General features: G+C 44.5%; 1 protein-coding gene across 2 annotated transcripts in view; it reads left to right on the plus strand.

Moving 5' to 3' along the window:
• The window catches only part of CYB5RL (cytochrome b5 reductase like), a 234584-nt gene that overhangs the window by 193653 nt on the left and 15983 nt on the right, over positions 1–24948 (plus strand). For both annotated transcript variants that reach the window (XM_078673443.1, XM_078673444.1), the window contains exon 7: positions 1594–1698. In XM_078673443.1, coding sequence (XP_078529569.1) covers positions 1594–1698 — 105 coding nt within the window. The remainder of the gene's footprint in view (positions 1–1593; positions 1699–24948) is intronic.

Below are 24948 nucleotides of genomic sequence, written 5' to 3' on the forward strand. Positions count from 1 at the left end.
AATCAAGTAAAACCACAGCTCATCAGGCATGGAGCATCACCCATGACTTGCCCCAAACAGACTTTCAAGCTTGTGCCATAACACGGGGAAACAGTGAAATGAAACTCAGGTCATTAAAAAAACAAACTAAAACACAATGTCAGAACCAACCTAGTTGTGCGCATCTGCTTCTATGTGTGTTAGTAAATACACCTGCTCTGATCCCTCTCTACCAAAAGCGATGATCTATAAAAATTTGTTGTGACACCAAACATCCTAATACAGAAGCAGGTTTCTTTTGGCCTTGAAAGGATGGTCCACTCTTGTTTATGTCAAATATATGTGATAACATTAGATACAACAGGGCTTTTCCTCTTTTGTGGTTCCACCACTGAATTCATGTGCGCTGTGAGCATATTAGGAGCATAAATGGATATTGCATAAAGAAAATCATATTTTCTCTACAATAGTTCCACTAATAGAGACATATGTGTAGTCAGACTGTTACACTACGCCCACCTCCGCATAACTAAATGCTGAATATATCACATGCTGGAAACCCAACAGCTTTCAGGTGCTAGTGGTAGTACCCCATAAAAACGCAAGATTGAAGACTGGAACTTGACATAAGTATGATTCTTGAGTTGCTTTGTGACTAGGACATTGACATGGCATGTGTTCTTAGCTATGTCTACACCACGTAACCAACTTGTAGAAATCTTGTAGCGTACTCAAACCAAAATATACAGCTTTCAGAAACAGATGCCAAAGGACTTTGTTTGCACACTGCTACCACCCCAAACTGAAGCCAAGTAAAACAACCACTGATGCCTAGGGAACACTACACTGTGCCCAAGGCAGACACAAAAGACCTGATTAACCGCAAGCGTGCGGGCGGGATTCCGCCCCTACGCTGAGATTTTCTAAAGCGCACTTTACGTGACGAGCTGGGCTCGTCATCAGCGTGCGAGGAGGCTACCTGATGACGAGCCCAGCTCGTCATCAGCGTAGAAGGGGTTAAGAGTTCAGTGGACTGCACTGCACTCTGCTCTGTGCCACTGCACTGTATGCCATGTCAACCTATGCCAAAAAACTACACTTCTCAACGCCACTCCACTCTATGCCACCCCACGCCACTCTATGCATTCCACTCTATGCCAGTCCACTAAATGCCACTCTACTCTACACCACAGCGCTCCACTCCACTCCACACAATACCCCTCTACTCAATGCCACTCTACTGTACTTCACTCTATTCTACTCCACTCTACTCCACTCTGATCTACACCACTCTAATCTAATCGAGAAAAGAGTGGATGCCCCCAATAACCCTTTTAATAGTTTGCTATCTTTGTTGCAAATGAAACACAAATTTCTGTTTATTCTCTCTATTCTATTGTTACCCAAAAAACACATAGTGCAATTAAAAGCAACCGATATTTATCTCAATTAAGAGGCTTTAAGCGCTATGATAGATATCCCGGTGGGTTCTTGTTTTCACACTGAACATATTTTACGCATTCTAATCAGTTAATAGAATGCTTTATATTTGTACTTTTGCAACATCTATTTTTACATAAACTAACATTATTTCCATTTCAATGTATCCTCTAGTGCTATACAGATGGACTAATGTCCAAGTACGTTAAGTCCTGGAAAGTCGGTGGCACCATTTTTTGGCGAGGGCCATTTGGAGGCTTCCCATATGAACCTAATAAGGTGAGTTTTGTTTGCACTGTGTAAACCCCTTCATTGCCTTCCCTTCTTACCCCATTCCACCTCCTCCTTTTTCCCACCACCCCTTTTTCTGACAGTCCCCTTCTCCGTACGCACTCTACAGAAATCGACAGGCACACTCACGTACTCAAGGTAGTTACAGACACAAAGAGCAGAAGATTGAAGAGGGAGCATACCAGTGAGGTAGACTCCCACTGCCCTTCTCACAGGGGGCAAACGAGGAGCTTGGAGACAGGTATTCAAAATTCCACCCTAAGTGAGTTGGAAATCTGACAGGACCTTTTGCACAAACCTCTGAGGGAATCAAAGTGCAGTCATTGTATCCATTAAAATAGTAGGAATCCCAGGGATGGGAGTAAACTCTACCGCACAGGAAAAACTTTGTAAACTGAGCCACTCAGCCTCTGGATCATCAGTCGCAGCCAGTGGAGTGATTGATAGGATAGGATTGGCCAACAACGAGGGAATGAGGATCAACACTAGACCAGATAGTTGTCTGTGTACCAGGAACCACGTCCCCCGTGGCCAAAATGAGCAAAGGGGACCCTTTTCTCAATGATTTAGCCAGGATGTGCAGAGCACTATTAGTTCTTTGGGATGAGTCACCTTTTTGTTGGCTAGAGTGTTTACTTACCAGCTACAAATACATATTTAGTTTGTGGCTACAGGGGAGACGCTCCCCTGCTCTGAACCATGAAGCTAAGAAGCATCCTTTTATTAGCCAAGCATTCTTTCACTTGCATATACGCATCACTGCTTTTATCTAACAGTTATTGTTGATACACACACACCACTCGCCTTATATAGAGGTTTACAGTGCCCATGAGTGGGGTGAGTATATAAAGAGGGTTTGTTGGTATCTGGGGATACACCATTGGTATTAGACTACATCATTTAATATTTGCTTGAAGAAAATAATTTTGTTTGAAGTTCTGTTTCAATCTTTTAAGGTTTAAAATCTTTTGCTTAAGCTCCTCCCTCCATGACTTAGTGCTGATTATTAATAAGCAGGTATGAGAGCATTAGGCCTCATTCTTCTGTATGCCACACATGCTAGATAGGGAGTACTGTAGCCCTGAAGAAGGACAGCGGACCAGTGCTTGGCATTTTAATCGATTGAAACATGTCAGCAATTTCCTTCATTTAAGTGAAACATTAAATTCACTTAATAACCGTGTATGACATGTTTTAACTTGTACCACGGGTAACAGAAAGAAATACTCTAGGGGTATACCCGTAGGTGTTTTTAATTCATCTGGACCTTTGTTCTTGCCCTGGAAATAATGTGTAAGAAATCCCATTTATGGTTGAGTCCCTTGGTGTATTACCATCTTCTCCAGTGTGTGTGAGATCACCGATGATGAAGCATGCCACGAAATGTTGTGGGTGAGGTGACCCCTTAAATATCCATTTTTGAGTCAATAGCTGAGGAGGTTTCCAGTACATAGTAAAATACATGATCCCTCTAATGGTCCCTAATACCCAAGCTTCTTGTGTCTGTATAGATAGCCACTTCTGACACTGACATGGCTGTCTCTGTCTACATATGTAGGTCGTGGATGCAAGATTGAGTAATTTGATCATTATAGCATGTCTTTTCAGTGCACATGAGCATGGTATAAAAGACTGCAGAATGCTGGCTGCAGGAGCTCACATCTTCCTCCTTCAGCAACAGACCTGAAAGATTAATGATCCAGAAAGTCGGTATTCCAACAAGAAAGGACATGGCAGACCAGCAGTATGAGATGGAACCTTACTGGTGGTCCTGTTAGTACACAAGCCATCTTATTCACCTCGACTGGAAGCCACCGGTGAGCCGAGGTGAAATATTCTGACAGCAGAGTGAAGATGGCCCCAGAATTTCTCAGTCTAAGTAGTAGGTGGAAGGGAAACTCTACCTTCTGCAATACTTAAAAGTGAGCTGACACAGTGCAAGTTTTTTACTGGCTTTAGATGGGATTTTTGGAGATTTAACAGTCACCCTTGAATCTGTATGCAACTTTATACCTTCTCCTTGCCAGGAAACATATTACAAACAGACACTGCATGAACAAGGCAGTGGTCCAGCTATGGGTGAAGATTTAACCACTCGCCACTGACCTTTGTGAATATTCTCCAGGAACACTTCCCCATTAAAGAGTTGTTTGTTTTCCTTAAAAGGGACCTGAGCAGAAAGATGTGTTCCTGTCCAGCCACCGTAGGTTCAATACCCAGCACGAACATGGGAGGAAACAACAGCCCTTTTAAGAGCCATGATCAAACTCAGCTGGCGGGTATAGTGTCCCTTTAGTGACGAGTCACACAAGTGAGAATGTAAAGGCGCAGAATAACCTCCAGCATTGGCCTTCCGAGCCCCATCATCATCAGGGCTGTTGAAAGATAATTCGACTTTAAGAAGTCAAAAGCCTTCCGAACAGAGTGATCATGGCTCTTGAAATATAACCACTGCTGTAAGCTATCATATGAAATAGGTGGCATAGATTGCAGGTTGTAAATCAGGGCTGATTGCCACTGGCCATCTTTGGAATGTTGGCAATCATGGGAATTACAGAGGCTTCAACTTTGTTGCCAGAGTGGTCTGCAAAATCCCCATGCATTAGCCTTTTACCAGGTTTAAGTTATAGAATTGTATGGGCATCCGTCACAGATGGGCGCTGCTTAGGCGCTAGAGCTTCCTGTTACCTGCTGAGATGGTGCTGGGCCAGTGGGTTGGTGACCTCCTGATAGAAACTGAGTGGGAGTCCATACATTTCTGACGGTTCTGGAATCCTGCTACCCAGCAATCCTGCTGTCTTAATTTATACCTGCCAGTGTTACGGGTTTGTACAAAGGGGCTAAAACTGTGATTTGCACTGACTTAAGGTCGTTGTCTATCAATGATTGGGTAATCCTCTCCCACTCATACAGGCCTAAATACAAGAGGTGAAGCAAGACATAAATGCCTACTTCGTTATACGTTTCAACGGGCTCTGCACTTTCTAAACTGCATTGGCTTCCGGTGAAGAAACAGCTTGTTTTTGAAGCCCACATTATTTCGACATACAATTTGAATGCCTCCCAAAGTATTATGCTGTGCTCACTGGACCCAGTATTAGTGATGAAGCATGCTGTCATTGCCATCAGGGTTTCTGTGTAATAAGCTATTTTCTTTGGGGATTCCTCAATGAAATGAAAGTCACAGAGGGCATGACTGAAAGGGGCTGGAAGCATCAAGATTGTTGGGAAGTGAATTGACTAAGTCTGTGGCAGGATATTATAGCCAGCTACCTGGTTGCCGGATTTGCTGTAAATAAGCATAGAGTCAATTCTGAAGGCTATGTAATGACATGAGGAGTTGAATCTGAATTCCCTGACGTCGGACATGATACATAGCAGGTGACTCACCTTAGAGCTCTCAAACTCTTGGAGGTAGAGTCTTACGGAAATCTACAGTACAGGCAATCATGGAATCAGGTTATTCCATTAACTCTCTACCAATAATTTTGAAAAAATTGGAGAATTCGATGTTTAAGTCACAGCCCACTAGCCATTAAAAGCTAATGTCCCTGCCTCCAGTATCCATAGAGAAACAAAAGTGACCTAACTGGAGTGGATTTGTGTATCATGGTGAGCATCCTTTCGAATAAGTGAAGAAAAATCTGAAATATCTTTAATCTCCCAAAGACTCGTCGAGATGTAAATTTGCACCGTTGACCAAGTAGGTCTCCTGGAGGATCAGGGTCTGCACTTCATGTCTGCTTGAGTACAGTTGAATCTTCTTAGCTTTGGCAGGTTGTTAAGGCACTGGATGCCTCAAGATAGTAGAGCTGTTGAGTAACGAGTGTACAACCTTTCAGCCAGTGTTGGAAGGAAAAAGGTTGTTGGGGTCTTCGGCTGAAGACCTGAGCAACACAATAATCTAGTAAGAAGGATGTCATGCGGGCAGTGGCACTATGGCTATTCAACAAACGTAAACACACCAGGGATGTAGCACAGACCCTTGCAGCCCCTTCAGAGGCCACTCAATCCTTGATGGGGGCTGGTGGGGCCATTGGCCCAAAGGTCAATGAATATCTGTCAGATATGAGAGACTCAGGGACCCTTCTTCAAATTCTGCAGAGGGTGCACTATTTTTAGGTACACCACTGAAACACCCACCCAATACCCTCACAGAATACAATGAAACACCCCAGCTATCACCAGATCACCTGCCCTAAATCCAATACAGAAAAACAAATTAAGCACACTCCAAAATGGTCACACAGTAAAAAAGATAGATCACATATTGCATGGAGAAGTCAGCTACACTGGGCATTTTAGAGACTGCTAAACATAATCCGCACTCAAGTCAATATAAGTATTCATTGCAGAAGGTAAATGTATATTAAGTATACCAACAAGTAATAGTGCAACAGCATATTATACAACCAAAGTAGGTAGAAGCACCCAGTGGAAGCAACAACTTGCGGCAGTGGTGGGTCAATCATGTATCCAACAGAAACGACATCCCTGGGATCCTGGGTTTGAAGCGTAATAGGACATTACAATATGTGGAGGTATTTGGCAATTACCGCTCTGGCATTAAGGCCAGTGTTGAAGTGAGCCTGGTCATTAGTGATAATAAGCAGTGTTTCAGGAAATATAATGAATAAAGACACTCCTTGCTCCTTCAGGAGAATTTTGGCCTCCTCGAACACCTCCTGGGCCTTTGCACCACTGGCTGAAATGTGGCAAAAACATCAATGTGTCTTTGTCGATCTTGACTACCCCTGGGAGCCCTCAAATTCTGCTCCCTGTCATGGTAGATGAGTAGGTAGACAGTGGCTGGCTGTGGAGGACCACCAGAAGGGGCTGAGTGCCAGCAAATGATGAGGTGGGGAAGCCATCTTAACTAGTTTAAGGGGTCCTGTCAAAACATCACTGCAAACTGTGCTGTATACAATAGCATTGTGATGCGTTATGTTCGACTCCCTAACTCTCAATTCCTTCTGGTTTGCTATAACTTTACTCGTGGGGCAGTAAGTGAGTTCTGAAACATAGCATAGAAATTAGCTTTGTGGCCGCTCATAGTCTGAGTTATTTTTGTTTCATTTTAATTTGTAATGTACGATTGCTTTTTGATTTTGCGTCACCTTGCTTGGGCTATGATGTGCTGCAAATTGGAGTGTCCATTATGTGATATCTACTTGTTTTGCTCTGATGTAATTTAATTGTGTTAATATAATATTGTTTTTTAAAAAAGCTCTTCCACTGTGCCTCTCTTTGTGGGGGATCTGGCAACACCCTGGCAACAAGTTTAGGGCCAGGAACTTGTTAGAGATTGAAGCAGCAAAACCACTCACCTATGAACAGGAAGATGGGCTGTTCTCTTGTGATTAGGATGCCATTAGCACCTCCTTGCATACACCCAACGGGGAGAGGGAAAAGCCATGGGAAGAGCTTTAATTGCAGTCAGCATGCTGGCTCAAAGCAATACTCTACTGTTTCTTCTACTGGGATCTGTAAAGAGCGGGGAGCAGTGGTTGATGCTTGATGTATCAGGCCTGGGGAGACTGTGTGATGCCAGAGAGATCTGGGCCTCTGAACCCTCCTCATGCACCATCATCACATGACCATTCCCATACTTAATGAGATTGTCCATATACTATTTACGCACATTTTATACTCGTTTCAGTTCCCAATTCCTCCGTTGGTTTCTGGAGAAAAAAATTAATGCATTTACCCTACTTCCTCCAAAAAACTGGGATTTTGGTACTGTGGTCCAATAAATGTTTTATTGCACTGATTAATTAGTTCTTCATCTGATTTCATGGCAACAGGATCAGTTGTGATACTGGTAAGTTTCTGAGGTACAGGAATATATGGGAAGGCTTCATGTCAAAGAGTGCCCTCTAGTACAGTAGTTGGACCCATGGCTACAACCTCTATCCCTCAATAAGAGACAGATCCTGAACTTTGACTTAGGTCACCTGCAGGATTGAGTGTATATTTGAAGGGAAGGAATTTGAGATTCAGGGATATGGTCCTTGCATCAAAGAGTTAGTCAAACAGCCCTTTGTAATGGCTCAGCCATTACAACAAGAACATAGCTAAAGGTTTTGAGATCAAAGAAAATGAGGAAGCCCTGAGTTTATCCGCAGTAATAGCCAATGTTAACGGAATGTGCCTTTCAATTATATCACTCAGTAGGTCATAGTCTGAAAGCCTTTCATGTGGTGTATGTTGAAGAATTCTGTGAAGCGTTGGTGATAGTGCTGCATGACGTCTATAAGAAAACGTGCACTCTTCTAAAAGTTTTCTAAGCAATGCATTCCTGAGACAAATGCACTGTGATGAGAAAAAAAGGCATTAGAAGGAAAGCTACCCTAAGTGTACCACGACTAAGCATCACATCCTTGAAAAAGATATTTCTTGGGCTAGTAACTCTAACAATATTCTTTTTGAAATCCATGAATTCCTTAACCCCTTCCATGATCATTACGAGTTCAGCTCGTCATGAGTCACAGTGGAGCTGTGCTCATGATGAGCAGCTCGTCATAACGGCCGCGGCCCGCCCACATGCGGCTAATTCCCCACCTGTGCGGGAGAATTAATGAGTGGGCGGGTCTGTGACGAGCTGAGCTCGTCATGAGCACATCTCCACTGTGAGTGAGCACAGCTGGGCCGCGGACCCCTCCCTCACCCTCCCCAGCACCGCGGGGGAATTACCCCACCTGCCAAGGGGTTAAGCAGAACTTTATGAATGACCTGGTGGAGTGCGAGTCCAATAACCTTAATGGGATCATAATGATCAAATGTCCCCTTGACCAGTAAGAGGATCCTGGATCACAAATTTGTGATCCAGGTGGGAGAACTTTTCATCTTTATGTGCATCACATTAGTCTGCATGCTAAGATTATTTTCCAGGGTTGGATCGGCGTCTGAACGGGAATGTTTTGTATTGAAGATAAAGAGCCCTGTCAACCCAGTCATCAGCTACAGGTATTTCCCTTATAGAGTGCGGTATGTACATAACCTACATCACAACCTTAGGGTGCCAGAAGTTCTGCAATATGGATGTTGAGTAATGGTTAAGGAGTAGATGTTTCTAGCAAGACAGAGCAGACAGAGGACGCACCATCGGTGTGTCCTGTGATGCACGGCATTCTTACACGTGCTCCTGTATGCTTCCAATGTGTCTCAGTAGACCACTTGGCACTCACATCACAGTAGAGCGAGATAGCCAGTGGAATACGAGGAGGACAGAAACAGATGCAGCAATTGATCAGATAGACTCCGGACAGGATACAGAGGTCATATAAAAAAAATAAACAATTTCATTCCCTAGGTACCCCTTTGTACGTCGTCTGCTCATCGCATACTCCTGTGTTCCAGTATGTTGCTATCTAGTCTCTGTTGCTGTTTCGATATACACTGTCCCTATTTTATGTACCTCAGTCTCAATGACCTGTCAGAGTTCTGTCTGTGGGACTTGGCATTTTTTGTTACTTTTACATGTGGATCATTTATATGGATGACAGCCAGGCTTCATATTATGTTATTAAATTTATAGAGCGCATGTATACCCAGAGGTGTCTTGGCGCTAGCTCAGCATGGACAGAACAGGAATGGATTAAGTGTTGAAGAGCCAGGTCTTCAGAAGCTTTCTAAAGACAGCAGTGAAAAAGCGGCTTTAATATTAGGGCGCAGGAGAGTCTAGGGTTTTGCGGCTCCTGAGGTGAAACTCCTGCCACCCCATTTTGTTCTTAAATATCAGGGGTGGGGAAGTGTCATTGATCATTTCGATCAAAGATTGCTCCTGTGCGTTAGGCCCAATAGAACAGTCTTCAGACCTTTGCTCATCTTTGCCAGCTTCTCTCCTGACCAGATAGTGTCTGCTTTCAGTATGTCCACATTGCTTGGAAGAGGTGTTAGGGGGGATCGGGTGAAGCGTGTTATCAGATTGAGGCTGCATACATGCTCTGGGTGACTGATTCCTAAAAAATCAACAGTGCATCTGATTCCTTGTGGCTGCATTAAGCTTGGTACTGGTTGAGCAAACCCTTTAATCTTCTGTCTTTGCTCTTTCCTGTTCTGAAACTGTGGGTATTCTTGCCAATTAGGGCATGATTAAAAGTGTACAGGTGTAGGAAGCGTTAATTACCTCATCTGATAAATTACTGCATCTGATAAAATCCAACACTGATGAGCTCAGAATATAGCAGGTGCAATAATTATCATCTATTCCCACATTTGTTTTCAAATTGGGCACAACATGTGAATTTTGGTGTTCACCCCACCAAAATCTGTATACCTCGGTATTTATAAGACATTTAAATGACTGCAGGTTTATACCTTTGAAATGTAACCTGGGTTGTTATCTTTGTTGCCCCAAGTAGCCATAAACATCGCACCACTTATAATTGCGATCCCTGTAGGAAGAGGTGTTTGGGCAGGAATTGGAGCTTAACCAGGAGCTTTTCATCTGCGCCTTAGTGGCAAGACTGGACACTTCATCTGTGGTTGTTTTTAATACAGTCCAAATTGAGAATCTATTGCTCACATTCACCCTCACCAGCTCCCTCTTATCACCGAACATTGTTGATTAGAAGGGCTTCTCTCGCACTCAGCAAATTTCCTATATGGGTCCTCGCTATGATTCCTTGGATTGGATTTTTGTGATCTTCCTTTTCTGTTCTTTCCCTCCATCTCCTTCTTTTCCATTGGGTAGCTTATGCAGTATGTACCCAGCCTCAAGCTATGCATGTCATGCTGTCCATCATTTGCCGCCATTGACCTACATGACCTCAGCATCTTATGTTTAGGAACCAGTCATCCGGTGCTCAAATGTACTCTGTGGGCTGCCATCAGTATTGGTCTATACAGACCTGCCTAGCTTGTATACAGAGGAAGGTCTGAATTTACTAACGGCATTTTGTAGTTTGTAAAATGGTACTACAGTAGTACTGCTTACATACTACAAAATGCTATTCACATCCCTACAGCCGTAGACCTCTAACTCTCCTGTGTTTTCTGTGTGGAGGTCTCTGCAATGGTTGCCAAGATTTCCACATGCGTAGTTGAGTGGGTGAGAATGTGGAATATTTACTACTAAATGGGAGTAAGTCAGAGAAATTTAAGGATGTTTTGGGAGGCACATGCTGGTACAAAACACACATCCACAAAAGAGCAAGAGAATTGCAATTCACAAAATACACTTCTACAGTTACTACAGCCCTAAACGGGTTAATATACTCCAGCCCAACTTTGCAGGAAGTCAAGTGCAACGCATGATCAACTACTGGTACTGCAACACACTGCAGTAGATCTCAATAAAGGCAGGATTTTAAAATAAGATCTCATAGAAATTAATATTAAATTAGTTAAATTAGTAGTACACTTACATATGTATACTTATATTTTTTGAGTGATTAAAAAATGTATAATCATTAAAACTATTTTTTAAAGTTAGTAATACACTTAATTAAAAAATACATTAAACTTTTAAACTTTGAAAAGTAAAGTAATTTAAAATGTGTTTAATGCGTAATAATATTAAATTAAAATTCAAATTATAGTGAGAGTAAGTATTTTTCATATTATTCTTAAATTAATATTATTTATATTATTATAATTTATGTTATTATTTAATGCACATTTCATTTGTAGAGTTAAAATGATGTAAATGTTTTTTTTCCAGTTTAATACAAAACATAAATAGTCTACATTAAAATATTTTAGTGTATGTTTTTTAATAATAAACCTTTCACATTTCCCTATACTTTCCTTTGGGGAGATCTTCATCTCCATGTTAAAGGTCTAATTCCTAGTGGCACACGTCTGCCACCTAGGCAGAACACAAAGTACAGTCCTTAAGTTACTTGTAGCAACTTTATGGTAATAAAAACCATCATAGGAGGCTCTATTCTTTCCTTGGAAGGGGTGGAAACATGCAAGTTGAATAGCAAAAAAATTATAGACATGGAAATCTACACTTGGAAAGGTGAATACCAAAAATGTGGATCAGTGCCCCTTAGGTGTAGTAGTAGATATACCTGTGAGTAAACATATGCGTGTCTATTTACCTTGGTGAATCAGGCCCTAAGTGTGCACAGATCTTTAAGGAGATGTTGGGTTTTATAACCAGCAGTCAGAATCAGAAGGTAAGAACAGCATATTTGACATTGAGTGCGGTACTGAACACCTTCCTTGAAGGAGAGGTAGAGAGGAATCCCATCCAATGTCTCTCTAATGCTGCCCTTGTGCACAGGGCTTGTGCAAACAATGCTAGGAATCCTGTAGATGGTGAAAATGCTAAGTCAAAAGACTATCTACGCCCCTTGACTTTTGGTGGGCGGACTTTATTATGAAATGGTGCTGTGCTGCAGGTCTGTTGTACCAGGAGGTCCTGTCCATCTCTCGTGATTTTGAAGACTTACAACGGTGGTTTGAGCCCAGGACCTCCAGTAGTAGGTCTCTTTCTCAGTCACAGTCTGAGAAGTTAGGTGGCTCTTCTGACGGTTCAACTCTCCTGTAATCTCCGGTGCAGCTTCCAAGGCCCCAGGATCCGTCTATGGTACCAGTCTCCATGACTGGTCAGGCACCTCTGACCCAGGTCCAGGTACTGCCTCAGTTGCCCTTACTGTCTTAGAGTCCTTTTGTTGCTCAACTCTGTTTATTACATTTTCCCAAGGGGCACAATTGTCACAAGCAGTATCATTTGATTAGATGTACATGGACATGCTCAGGATTTTACATACTTTAATAGACATGTGAAAATAGTTTGAGGCACATTGTATACATAACTACCCTTGCACAGTGCAGAGATGCAACATTCCCTCTAATCAAGAGTAGAAACATGAACAGTTATGGGAAACAAAGGAGGAAGAAGGGGAAGCTCTTGCCCATCCTTTCCCAGCGTATTCCCCTCAACAAGGAAACAATGGTAAAGGGAAAAACATTCTGTGGGAGTGCCGTCGGTGGTGAGGAGGAGGGGGTGAAGATAGGATTTTTTGGAGGGAGGGGGAAAGGAGAAAGCCATACAGCACGTGATATCGACACAGGACGAAGAGCCTCTCTTCTGTAGTTGCTGACCATCAAGAGACTAGGTTCTCACCGCGCGCTGTCCAGTTATTAGTTAAAGAACTTTAGAGTATGAAAACGAGGCGGGGAGAAGCTAATTAATTGAAGTCTGTGCATATAGTCGATGAGAGGGCGCTAAGTTGTAATGAACTTCTTTTCAGTGAGTGCGAGAAATGTTCCATCAATACAACATGGCAAAGTCTGTTGAACCATAGTGTTATTGCAGGGTCATATTTCTTTGGCCAGAAAAGAGCGATCAATTGTTTTGCTGCTCCTCTCATATAACTAAGGGCATGTCATATCTTCTAAGTGAGTGGACTGTACCCCCAGGATAAGTATTAGTGTCGGGAGGGCTAGGATAGCTAAGCGTGCTCTTAATGTGGCGTATGAGATTGACTATGTGAAATTTCATTATGTTAATTTTGAAACCTGAGACATGTTTGAATTGCTCAAAGACAGAAATTCAGGAACCCACTATGAAGGGTTCAGAGACCTAGTTGGTGTGTATGGTTACTGTCAATTTTGTCAGTGTGTACCAAGAATAAGAAAGAAAAATTTCTTTCTAGAGTCCCCTCACTCACCGGGGTTTCCCCACGGTGACATGCTTCATCATTGGGGCCATCCCAGTTCTCTACGAAAAGGGGCGTGCTGCGACTAGCGGACTACGCAGGAGCACTTTTTTGTGATATGACTATGTGTGGTGTAAAGTGTGGTGATGGTGGAGTGGGTGTGTGTTTTAAAAATACCGTGCTAGTGGGCCTCAACAATTTATTCTGCTCCTAGTTTGGTATATTAAAATGGGGTAACACTGTATTCTAACCTTAAATTTGGGCTAGATCAGTGTTTTGTGGTCGACATGTTTCAAGCTCCCCAGGCTTTTCATCAGGACCATACAGGGTCCAGCCCTGTATTTTCCACTCCTGTATTTCAATGAATAGGTTGTTTTATAAAAATAGGTGTTGTACTATGCGCTGTTAATGAATAAACATGCGTTTTTATACATACGATTTGTATCCTACTCGTATTTCTGTAAAAAAGAATGACACTTGATTAGTGGCAAACATCCCCCCTCCAAAAGAGTAAGGGGATCACACATGCAGCTCACTTCGTCTAGGGCGTGGGTGTGCCTTGGGCACCATATCGGTGCGTGCAGGCTTTCAAAACCAGTGCAAATATAAAAGAACTGTGAAAAAAGTGGTTTCGTGATTTCACACATATAAATGACACAGGACTTAATGTGACTATAGACAAGACACACAACATATAATTGTCATGGCAAATGGTATATTTACATATATGAGTGTTAAGTTACACTTCATGGTCTCAGGCGAGGGCAGGATCGCCTCGTGGAAACATTGCTGTAAAGTTTTGAGACGATAGTTACATTTCTTTTCCATCTACAATCGTGCATTTTCATCATAAAGAGTTCAAACCCTCTAAAGGCTTGGAACAACTGTATTGTTTCGCGATGTTCTACTTACTTCCTATCGGCAAACCCGCTCGGTACTACCTGTTCAATCCTCACCCGACCGCTCAAAGACCACCCATAGAGCATGTAGTTAGTTGGGAGGGATTGGTTAGTGTAAGTAGAAGATCGTTGCCGAAGTGGTTGATTTTGTGAGGTCTGCTCCCAAAGGTGACCCTGCTGATCATGCGTGATTGCTGTATGTTAATAGTGAAAGGTTCAACTACTTGGGCAAAGAGAAAGGATGATAGGGGCAGCCCTGTCTAGTTCCCCTGGATTACGTGATAGGTTGTGTGGGCCTGCTGTTGACCCTAATGACGGCCTACAGGGTGCAATATGCCACCATGATTTTATCTCTTATCTTGGGACCAAGATGGGTTTTCTCCAGGACTGCCTCAGGGAAGGCCCATCTTACTCGGTCAAATGCCATTTAGTGATGCCGCATCTAGTGAGAGGATCGCTGCTGTGATGTTCTATATATTCGCCTGATGTTGTCCACAGCTTACACTGTCTCACAGAGCCGACTTGGTCGGCTTCGGCCAGCCTGGTGAATTGAGGGTCCAACCTCAAGATCAGTATTTTAGTGTATAGCTTAGCATCTGTATTCAAAAAGGCCATGGGATGGAACGATGGGCAGACGATTGCAGACTTGTTTGGTTTTGGAAGCAGCACGATCACTAACTTACACATTGTGGAAGTAAGCTTGGTGCAAAAGGAGTTGGAGAGGGCTGAGAGGTGATCTTGAAAGAGAGAGATAAAAGCCTTGTAGAACGAGGGTGGGAGACCGTCTGGCCCCAGGGATTTACACAGGGCCTTGCACAGTGCAGTAGAGTCTATGGGCCTTTCAACTGTGGTGTTCCGTTATAGGCTCTCAGTCACACTCATCAAGGTCGGATCGATTGCTGGGACATCCTCTGCTGTCCGTGTGTAGAGCTGCTGGTAAAAGGCTAGGTGTTTGTCTTCTTCTGAGATGGCACAGGCCATTGGGCCTAAGTGGATACGAGCTATGTGGGCTTTAGATCGTTAGAGGTGGAGGTTGTGCCCCAGGAGAATGTCCACCTTGTCGCCCTTGTTGTAGTATCTCTATTTAAGGTCCAGCAATGAACGTTCCACTTGATTTGTTCTGGGAATATGAACTTGAAACCTTTAGAATAGCAAGGTTGCCTACATCAGCATTTCGAAGGGTTTTACTGATCCTTTCTTGCAACTTGAAAGTTGGAAAGGGTCTTGTGCAACATTAGGGGCATAAATGTTCAAGAGTGTGAGTAGTGTTGTATGTACCTCGATGAAGAGTGAGCGTTAAGTCCTGCCCCTCTGTCTCACTTGTGACTGAGAGGGGTCTGGAACCGAGGTGTGCTTTACACAGTATCGCAACTCCGGTCTTTTTGGTGGGGTCTAAGGCCAAAATAGGGGGGGAGGGGTACTTGTTGTGTTTCATGTGGTGTTTTTCGTGCTTCAGGATATGAGTTTCTAGCAAAAAAAAGTATGTGAGGATCATGTTAGAGTACATATTTCAAAGTCTGCAGTCATATATTGGGCAAGTTCTTCAGAGAACTAATCAGAATATTAGATGTACTAATGGAGAAGGGGCAGGGCAGGGCAACTAACGCAGGGGAGAAGAAGCTCTAAAATCCCACCCCATTTATTCCAGGTAAGAAGAAAGATAATAACAAGAAAAAAACATTAAGAGGCCAACAGGGCCCAGTCTTACTCCTCCAATCTTCAATAATGGGAAATCTATGACCATTACCCATACAGAAGTGCGACGCTGTTCTTGTAGGGGGTGGGAGCTCTGCGCAAGATATAAGACACAACAGGGTACAATGATGTTTGGGGAGGAGGGGGGAAGTTGTTGAGTGTTGGCCTAGTCCTCTGTCAAAACCGAGGAGCGTGGGTATCTGGGTCCCCTTGCTCAGCCCCTTAGTCAGGGCCCTCTGAAGGCTTGTGACTTGAATACCTGGGTTTATGGATCTGTGGGCATGCTGCTCCGAGAGGGCAGAGTATCCTGTTGAAGTGGTTAATTTTTCATTTTTTGGAGATTGTGGATTAGCCCCTGCAGGATCTGTCCTTGATTTTGTGTGATCTGAGACTGCAGCCAGTTGTGTGCCATTCAGGATGTAATTCCTTCTAGTTGGTGATTTGGGAATGGGTGGAGTCTCCGTCTCCAATGTCAGTGTCTAGATTCAGAATGGATTTCGCTTCGGCCAAGGATCTTAGGAGGTGCTGCTTGCCGTTCCAGCTGAAGATGAGGATGAAGGGCTGACCCCTCTGATAGGAGATGTTGCGTTTCCCGAGAAAGTCCTTGGCAGGACGGAAGTCTCTGCACTTTTTCAAAGCAACAATGGAAAAGCTCTGGAATAAATGTATGGTTGAAACTTTGAAGGCCAAACTAATCTATCCTATAGCTACGTTCAAATTGTCCTTCCTGTCTGTGAAGAAGTGGATCCTTGTGAAGGTGTCGGGCCCCATTCACCTGGGTTGCCACATTCAAGGTTCGATTGGCTTGGTCCAGTTGCAGTAGTGGAGCCTCAAACCTCGGCCCTATGGTTATGTTATGTTAAATTTTATTTCTATAGCGCACGGCTACTCGATAGGAGTGTCCCGGCGCTTTACTTAGGCAGCTCAGTGTAAAAAAACATAACACCATAAAACCAGAAACAAACAGGGGAAAGAGAAAACCTACTAAAGGTTAAAAAGCCAGGTCTTAAGGCTCTTCCTGAACAGGGACAGATTAGGTGTGCGCCGCAAGGCCAAAGGCAAGGTGTTCCACAACTGAGGGGCCCTCAAACTAAAGGAGTGACCCCCGGTACGGGCCTTCCTCACTCGAGGGACCACGGCCAATTCCATTCCATTCCCAGTCAAGTCACACCCCTCTGTCTTAGAGTCTTAATATCTACGTCCGTCTGCAGTGGTAAGGGTGGCTTCCATTAAGAGCCAAGCTTCATTTGCACACATGGACTAGAAAGTGTTGTGGGACATATGGTAAGTACCTGTCTTAAGATCTTTCCCTGCACAGGACAAAGCCTTATTGGCCAGCTATTTTCCCCAGCTTAGTCATTAGTTTGATCTCTATACCTTCTTGAGTGTAGATTATGCCCAAGAAGGGTAGAGGTTCATGCTTAACCTAATAAGGAAAGTTGAGGTGCAAAGTAGAGGCTCTTAATGCCGGGACATATGGTAAGTACCTGTCTTAAGATCTTTCCCTGCACAGGACAAAGCCTTATTGGCCAGCTATTTTCCCCAGCTTAGTCATTAGTTTGATCTCTATACCTTCTTGAGTGTAGATTATGCCCAAGAAGGGTAGAGGTTCATGCTTAACCTAATAAGGAAAGTTGAGGTGCAAAGTAGAGGCTCTTAATGCCGAGGGACCTCATCAATATCGCTGCCATGGCCACAAATGCAGTCTGGCTCTGCCTCAACAGTTGTGTCTCAAATCCTTGATAATTCCTTGTGAGGCAGCAACGAGGAGACACATCAGCGACAAGCCCTCTTAAAAGCCTCAGCTGAGACCAAGGCGTCACAGTAATATCCCTTTAGACCGTCTGACCTCCTATGCACAATCTCATGAGAGATAATCCAAACTGGTGACAGGGGAGGCTTCTTACCACTAACACCACTGGACCCATATCAGCAAAGATGCTGGGGTACTGTAAGTGTTGAAAACCTTTTTGTTCCTCAGCTACCACATACATAACTATTTAGGCTACCTCTGCCCCTGTAGGCATCCCAAGACCTTCTGCAAGATGTAGAGAGGCTCCTTCTTTTGGGAGCAGTCAAGCCCATCCTGCCCTAGAAAGGGGACAGGGGTATTGTTCCAACTTCTTCCTTCATTGGAAAAAGGGTGGATTGGCTCCATCCTTTCTTTGACTTTTATGACAATTTCCTGTGTTTCAGATAAAGTTTAAATATGTATCTTGTCTGTTTCTCGTTTGGTTTGGAGTTAGCATGTGATAGCTATGGCTGTCCTCCTGTCTGATTTTCCTCACGTATATTATTTTGTTCTTTTAACTAGTTAGATACCTAAGACTGGCCAATTGGTGCCTTTGCAACCCTCCTCAACTTGAAGTGTGATCAGTCTGGTTCTTGGATGGGCTGATGTTGAATTGGACTGGGGTGTTTCTGTACACTGACTCCTGTCATTCTGAGAATTCTGCAGAAAATCAGAAAGATGCCAGTGTGCTCAGTGATCCTTGTGTTTGTGGCCTCTTCTGGTTTGGTACTCACATCATCAACAAAGGGGCCACACACTTCTTACCATTGCTCAACTAGAACACTTTGGTTCCTGGGGAACTGACTTTTCAACAGCTAAGCCTATCCTCAGTGAACCCAGTCGGTCGGTGACTGCCATGGATTCCTCGAATAGAACCCAGTGTGGCAGCACATAGCTGTACTCCTCTCCGTCAATGAAAATTGCACACATCCCACTAACTTTTTCAGTGCTATTAGTCTGAAACAGGGGTGCTGTTGGCTGCAATCCTGACATATCACGTGGTCATTGGAGCCTACTTGAACAGGCATAGGTAATACTTCTTCTTGGCAAATCAGTCATTTAGTAGACATCTGGCCGGTCTAATGTGCTTGTTTCAACAGGTTTAAAAGTCTGTGTTCACCCATGTACCTCATTCTTTCTGGTCCTTATCATGCTGATGCACACACCCTCTGATCCCGTGGCATGGTGCGAGGGAAAACATCTTTCATAAATTCTTAGTGGCGATTAAATCAGCCAGGCTTATAAGCAAGCCTCAGTCTCTTTACACCCCAGAGTGCTTTATGGTGCTTTACAGTGCTTTACCATGCTCCACAGAGACACAGTGTTTCTAGTCACTCACTCTTCCTTCATCCCAAAAGTACTGTTAGAGTTATATTTGAACAAGGAGATCATTCTTATGACTGTTTTCCAGCATCACCATATGTCCTCAGCTGAGGAGAAAGCACAGCTGGGATGTGAAGTGAGCATTGCTTTTATTTGATGCAAACCAGGGATCAGTCCAAACAGTTGCTTGTGACCTTTGCAGATAATTATGTTGGCAGGACGGCTACATGTGCCAGGTTTGCAAGATGGATAACGTCAAAGAAAAGGCTAACTGACAGGAACTACTCAGCAGATAATATGCAAATCTGGGTTGGGGGGAGGGCATTTGGGGTAAATGTGATCATGTTTCATCACTGAATTATTATTTGGGGGTGAAATGGTCCACCTCAAAGGATAAGGCCACAACGTACTAGATGTTACACAAATACAATAAAATAAACCTGTGCTCAATCTTTGGTAGTGTGACACAAGGCGGTTAGGCTTAAATGGAAGGCAATGAGTAATGTATTTAAGTACTGAGGAAGAAGACTGAGGAAGAAGTTCCATAAAAGACAAAAAAAAAATCACAATTTTAAACAGAAAAGAAAAAAGAAAACTTTTATGAGTAAACTAAGAGCAAAATGACAAAATCCAATAAGGGAACCTGGAGATATGATTTTCTTAAGAATTAAGTGAAAATAGAGCCAAAAAGCACAAAGTGCCAATAATAAGCTATGGAAGCCATAGACCTGGACCTAGGTGCGATTTGAGGTTGACGACAATTGAGCCCTGGTTGGATACAAAAAGTGGATGAGTCCAGGCGAAAGTCTGGAAGTCAAATAAATGAAAAAGGTTTCTAAGCCCTAAAACTGAAAGGCGCTTTGTCACATTTTCAGAAGAAAGTTTTCTTTGAGTGGGCACCCGCTGAAATTGTAACAGCTGCTGTGGAAGTTCAGATATTAAAAGCAGGTTGGTCCCACTGGAGATATGGGGCTTTGGAGATTTCATGCTGAAAATTATATATGTTCCAATGCAAAAGGGGACTTTTTGGGTTTCGCCTGCCGAAGGCTGCGCTCTGCGCAGCTTTTCGGCGCAGGCGAAATCCTTTGTTTACAATAAGGACTTCGGGGACGTCCCCCGGCTCCCATTGGCTAGCTCCATAAATGGAGGCTAGCCATTGGGTGCCGGATCTGTCCGTCAAGGCCGGACCAGATTCGGGGGCGTTCCTGCAATTTTTTCCCTCTCCTCCCACTTGTGTTCGTCATCGCGCGGTGGGTGTGTGTTATTTTTTTTTTTGGAGTCGGCCTGTTTTCTTCTTTTGACAAGTGTTTGTTGTTGGAGTTGGCTGCAAGATTCGAGTTCCCACGAGGCAATCAGGTAAGGAGCATTTTGTTTATAAATATGTGTGCGCCGTGATCCTCCCCCCCTCCCGCTATCCGTGCGCCGTTCCCGCCCCTCCCGCTGTCCTGTGCCCGTTCCCGCCCCCCTCCCTGTGCTCGTGGTGTTTGTTGTTGGAGTTGGCTGCAAGATTCGAGTTCCCACGAGGCAATCAGGTAAGGAGCATTTTGTTTATAAATGTGTTTTCACTTTGTAAGTTTACGTATTTTGACGTTTTTGCCTTCCCGACCCCCCTCCCGCTGTCCGTTCCCGCCCCCCCCGCCAACGGAGGAAGCCGCCCCCTGTCCGTGTGTTTAATTTAAATTTACTGTAACCCCCACCGCCAACAGAGGAAGCCGCCCCCTGTCCGTGTGTTTAATTTAAATTTACTGTAACCCCACCGCCAACGGAGGAAGCCGCCCCCTGTCCGTGTGTTTAATTTAAATTTACTGTAACCCCCACCGCCAACGGAGGAAGCCGCCCCCTGTCCGTGTGTTTAATTTAAATTTACTGTAACCCCCAACGGAGGAAGCCGCCCCCTGTCCGTGTGTTTAATTTAAATTTACTGTAACCCCCACCGCCAACGGAGGAAGCCGCCCCCTGTCCGTGTGTTTAATTTAAATTTACTGTAACCCCCACCGCCAACGGAGGAAGCCGCCCCCTGTCCGTGTGTTTAATTTAAATTTACTGTAACCCCCACCGCCAACGGAGGAAGCCGCCCCCTGTCCGTGTGTTTAATTAAAATTTTAAATTTACTGTAAATATGGCCCTAGAAGTCCTCCTTGCTTCCAGGATGCACAGATAAATCAGAGTTATTGTCTGTCGGCATCTCTATTCAGAGAGTAAGTGTAGTATGTGTGTCTGCGTGCAGTGCGAGATGGAAGCACTTTGAGGTGGGATATCCCCGCGTCTGATAATGAGCACGGCCGGAAAAAGAATCCTTCCTTTCCGTTCTTCTGCCGAGCCGCCGCCATGAGGTGAGGAGCTGAGCTCTCGTGTTGCCAACAAGCGGCTGGGGTAGTAATTAGGGACGACATGCGATCGAAGGTTTAGTGAACACGCTGAAGAGTATTAGTCCCTGAGGGCCGCGCTCTACCCCAGCAACAGCTAGTTGTGGCTGCTTTCACCGAGTACAGATCGCAGCCAGATCGCTGAAAATGTTATCTGTCATGTTTTTCGCTTTGCCATGATAACACCGATCACCCTCAAAGCACGCCAGTTGCAGCGGCGCGTGTGTGGGTTGTATTGCATTATTTATATTTGATTTGTTTGTGTGTGCGTTGCATTTATGACGTCCCTGCATCCATCAGGCTATAGGATTTTGTAGCAATGGGGACGTGTTGGGGGGGGCTTAGTCTTGGATGCTGCACGAGCCTCAGATGTTTCCGCTCATCTTTTCTGAGTGTTTGCCGCTGTTACTACTTTGCACATTTTGTGTGGGCTGATTCAGGCAGTGTGTGATTGATGTTCGTCTTTGCCAATCCGCGTGTGCCCGTAGGTGCTTTTATTTATTTCATTTCGCCTTGTTAATACTAATTGCAGCGCTGCCGAATGTACGGGCTCCTGCCCGCGTCACAGCTCCTTTGATGTGTATCGGAGGCAGCAGGTTAAGCTAGAATGTAGACATCCGTCTAATGACGTTGAGACGTTTTGACAACCTCACCCCAGCGTAATCTGATGAAAAATTTAAATAATTCCGATGTGTGTTTGCTACTGTCCAAACACATAACTCCCACCGGATCGGCTGCTTAAAGAGGAACTCCAGCTTCCTGTCGTCGAAACACTGGAGGGAAATTAAAAAGGGATTCGGCAATTATGTCATCACTGAGCCGAGGCCTGTCTTTTTAAGACATGACCTATTAAAACGTGATTTCTTTCTTCTCAGGCTGCCTTCAGCAGGCTCCAGGAGTTCCCTCTGAGTCTGCACAGCCTGCTGCTTTTAGTTAGGCTCTTAAGACCCCCACGTAGAACCTGAAGCCCAGAGACGCCCACGTAGAACCTGAAGTCCAGAAACGCCCACGTAGAAACTGACGCGCAGACACCATCACATAGAACCTGATGCGCAGACACCCGCACATAGAACTTGACGTGCAGACACCCCCTCATAGAACCTTATGCGCAGAGTAGACACCCCCCAGAACCTGATGCGCAGACACCCTCACATAGAAACTGATGAGCAGACACCCTCACATAGAACCTTATGCGCAGACACCCTCACATAGAACCTTATACACAGACACCCCCACATCGAACCTGATGCGCAGACACCCTCACATAGAAACTGATGAGCAGACACCCTCACATAGAACCTTATGCGCAGACACCCTCACATAGAACCTTATGCACAGACACCCCCACATCGAACCTGATGCGCAGACACCCTCACATAGAACCTGATGCGCAGACACCCTCACATAGAACCTTATGCACAGACACCCCCACATAGAACCTGATGCACAGACACCCCCACATAGAACCTTATGCACAGACACCCCCTCATAGAACCTTATGCACAGACACCCCCACATAGAACCTGATGCACAGACACCCCCACATCGAACCTGATGCGCAGACACCCTCACATAGAACCTTATGCACAGACACCCCCACATAGAACTTGACGTGCAGACACCCCCTCATAGAACCTTATGCGCAGAGTAGATACCCCCCCATAGAACCTGATGCGCAGACACCCTCACATAGAACCTGATGAGCAGACACCCTCACATAGAACCTGATGAGCAGACACCCCCACATAGAACCTTATGCACAGACACCCCCACATAGAATTTGACGCGCAGACACCCCCTCATAGGACCTTATGCGTAGACACCCCCACATAGAACTTGACGTGCAGACACTCCCACATAGAACCTTATGCGCAGACACCCCCACGTATAACCTGACGCCCAGACACCCTCACATAGAACCTGAAGCGCAGACACCCGCACATAGAACGTGAAGCGCAGACACCCGCACATAGAACCTGACGCCCAGACACCTTCACATCGAACCTGATGCGCAGACATCCTCACATAAAACCTTGTGCGCAGACACCCCCACATACAACCTGACGCGCTTAGACTCCCCCTCATAGAACCTGACGCGCTTAGACGCCCCCTCATGGAACCCGACGCGCTTAGACGCCCCCTCATGGAACCCGACGCGCTTAGATGCCCTCTCATGGAACCCGAAGCGCTTAGACGCCCACGTGGAACCCGAAGCGCTTAGACGCCCACGTGGAACCCGAAGCGCTTAGACGCCCACGTGGAACCCGAAGCCATCCCGTCTGTTCTGCTCGCTGATATCCCAGGCCGATGAAATGAGTACCATTGACGTAACGGAAGCAACCTGCAAACAAGCCTCTTCGTGTCTGCGGTATTTGAATTTGCCAGCGTTATCGGATTTATCAATCAAACACCCTTGTGTACGCGATATTTCAATGTGCCGCTGATATTGCCTGTATATGTCAACAGCTTGCTGCAGTGGTGTTTGAATTTGTTGACACTGACTATAAAATGTAAACAGTTTTGCGTCAATCACATTTGCCTGAAGTAAATACTACAGTGCTCCAAGGTAATAACCCAATGCGCTGCCTAATTTATTTTTTATTGTTGCCAGTATTTCAATAAACAGCATTATTGTACCACAAATGTAAATACCAAAAATGTAAATACCGCAGGGAAATTCAAATACAACTGCCACAAATTGTGAAAAAGTCAACTTCTCCAAAAGTTCAGTTTTCGCCGAAACAAAAATGCATATCTGCTAAAGCCCAGGGTATTTAAAAGGCACACCGGTGATTTTCCTACTTCATCTCCAGTTTACCCATACCTTTCGGTTAATGATGGAGAATTTACGAAAAATTATTTCCTTGCTATCCCGGGAGGATTCATGGTAACTAGTGTTATAAGACGCATATCTCCATGTGTCAATTACTGCAACTCTTCAAATGTTGCGAAGAAAAAGGCTCTACTGGGACAGACCCACCGGTGGTATTTAGTCAATATTTATACATACATTTATAACTGGGTACTCCTCAATTGATTTCAGTAGAGTTCAGGGTACTACCATAGGAGTACCTCCTTTTGGGTCTCTGTGAAAATTAAAACGCATCTGTAAATGAGAAAATGACATTTGTACTCGCACATTTTCATAAACATTTAATGTTTGTGCTGAATAACTCAAACGCTAGCAAACACCAGGAGATGGGGGAAGGAGGGCTGAAACATTCCAGACACTCACCCCCAGTCACTGATATGGTTGAATCCATCATCGTTCTTTAGCTCACTCTGCCACCCCAGTTTAGACCCAGCAATATACAAATCCGTCTTGACTCTATTCCTTATGGGAACAGTCCAGCCTGAACTGCCATGCCAGGTCTTCCCTGAACCGGAAACAAGCATCTTGGGACAGGTTTGGAGGTATTCTCACACACAGAAGGGGAGAGGGTCTACGTGTAACTCAACCACCCCTAACCCCCTGAGTCAATATAATGTACACACAAGAGGGGTGGAGAAGACAGAAAAAACAAACTGATCAAAAGTGTACAAGCAGT

Source organism: Lissotriton helveticus, chromosome 1_2 (genome assembly GCF_964261635.1).
Source record: "Lissotriton helveticus chromosome 1_2, aLisHel1.1, whole genome shotgun sequence".
Taxonomy (NCBI): domain Eukaryota; kingdom Metazoa; phylum Chordata; class Amphibia; order Caudata; family Salamandridae; genus Lissotriton; species Lissotriton helveticus.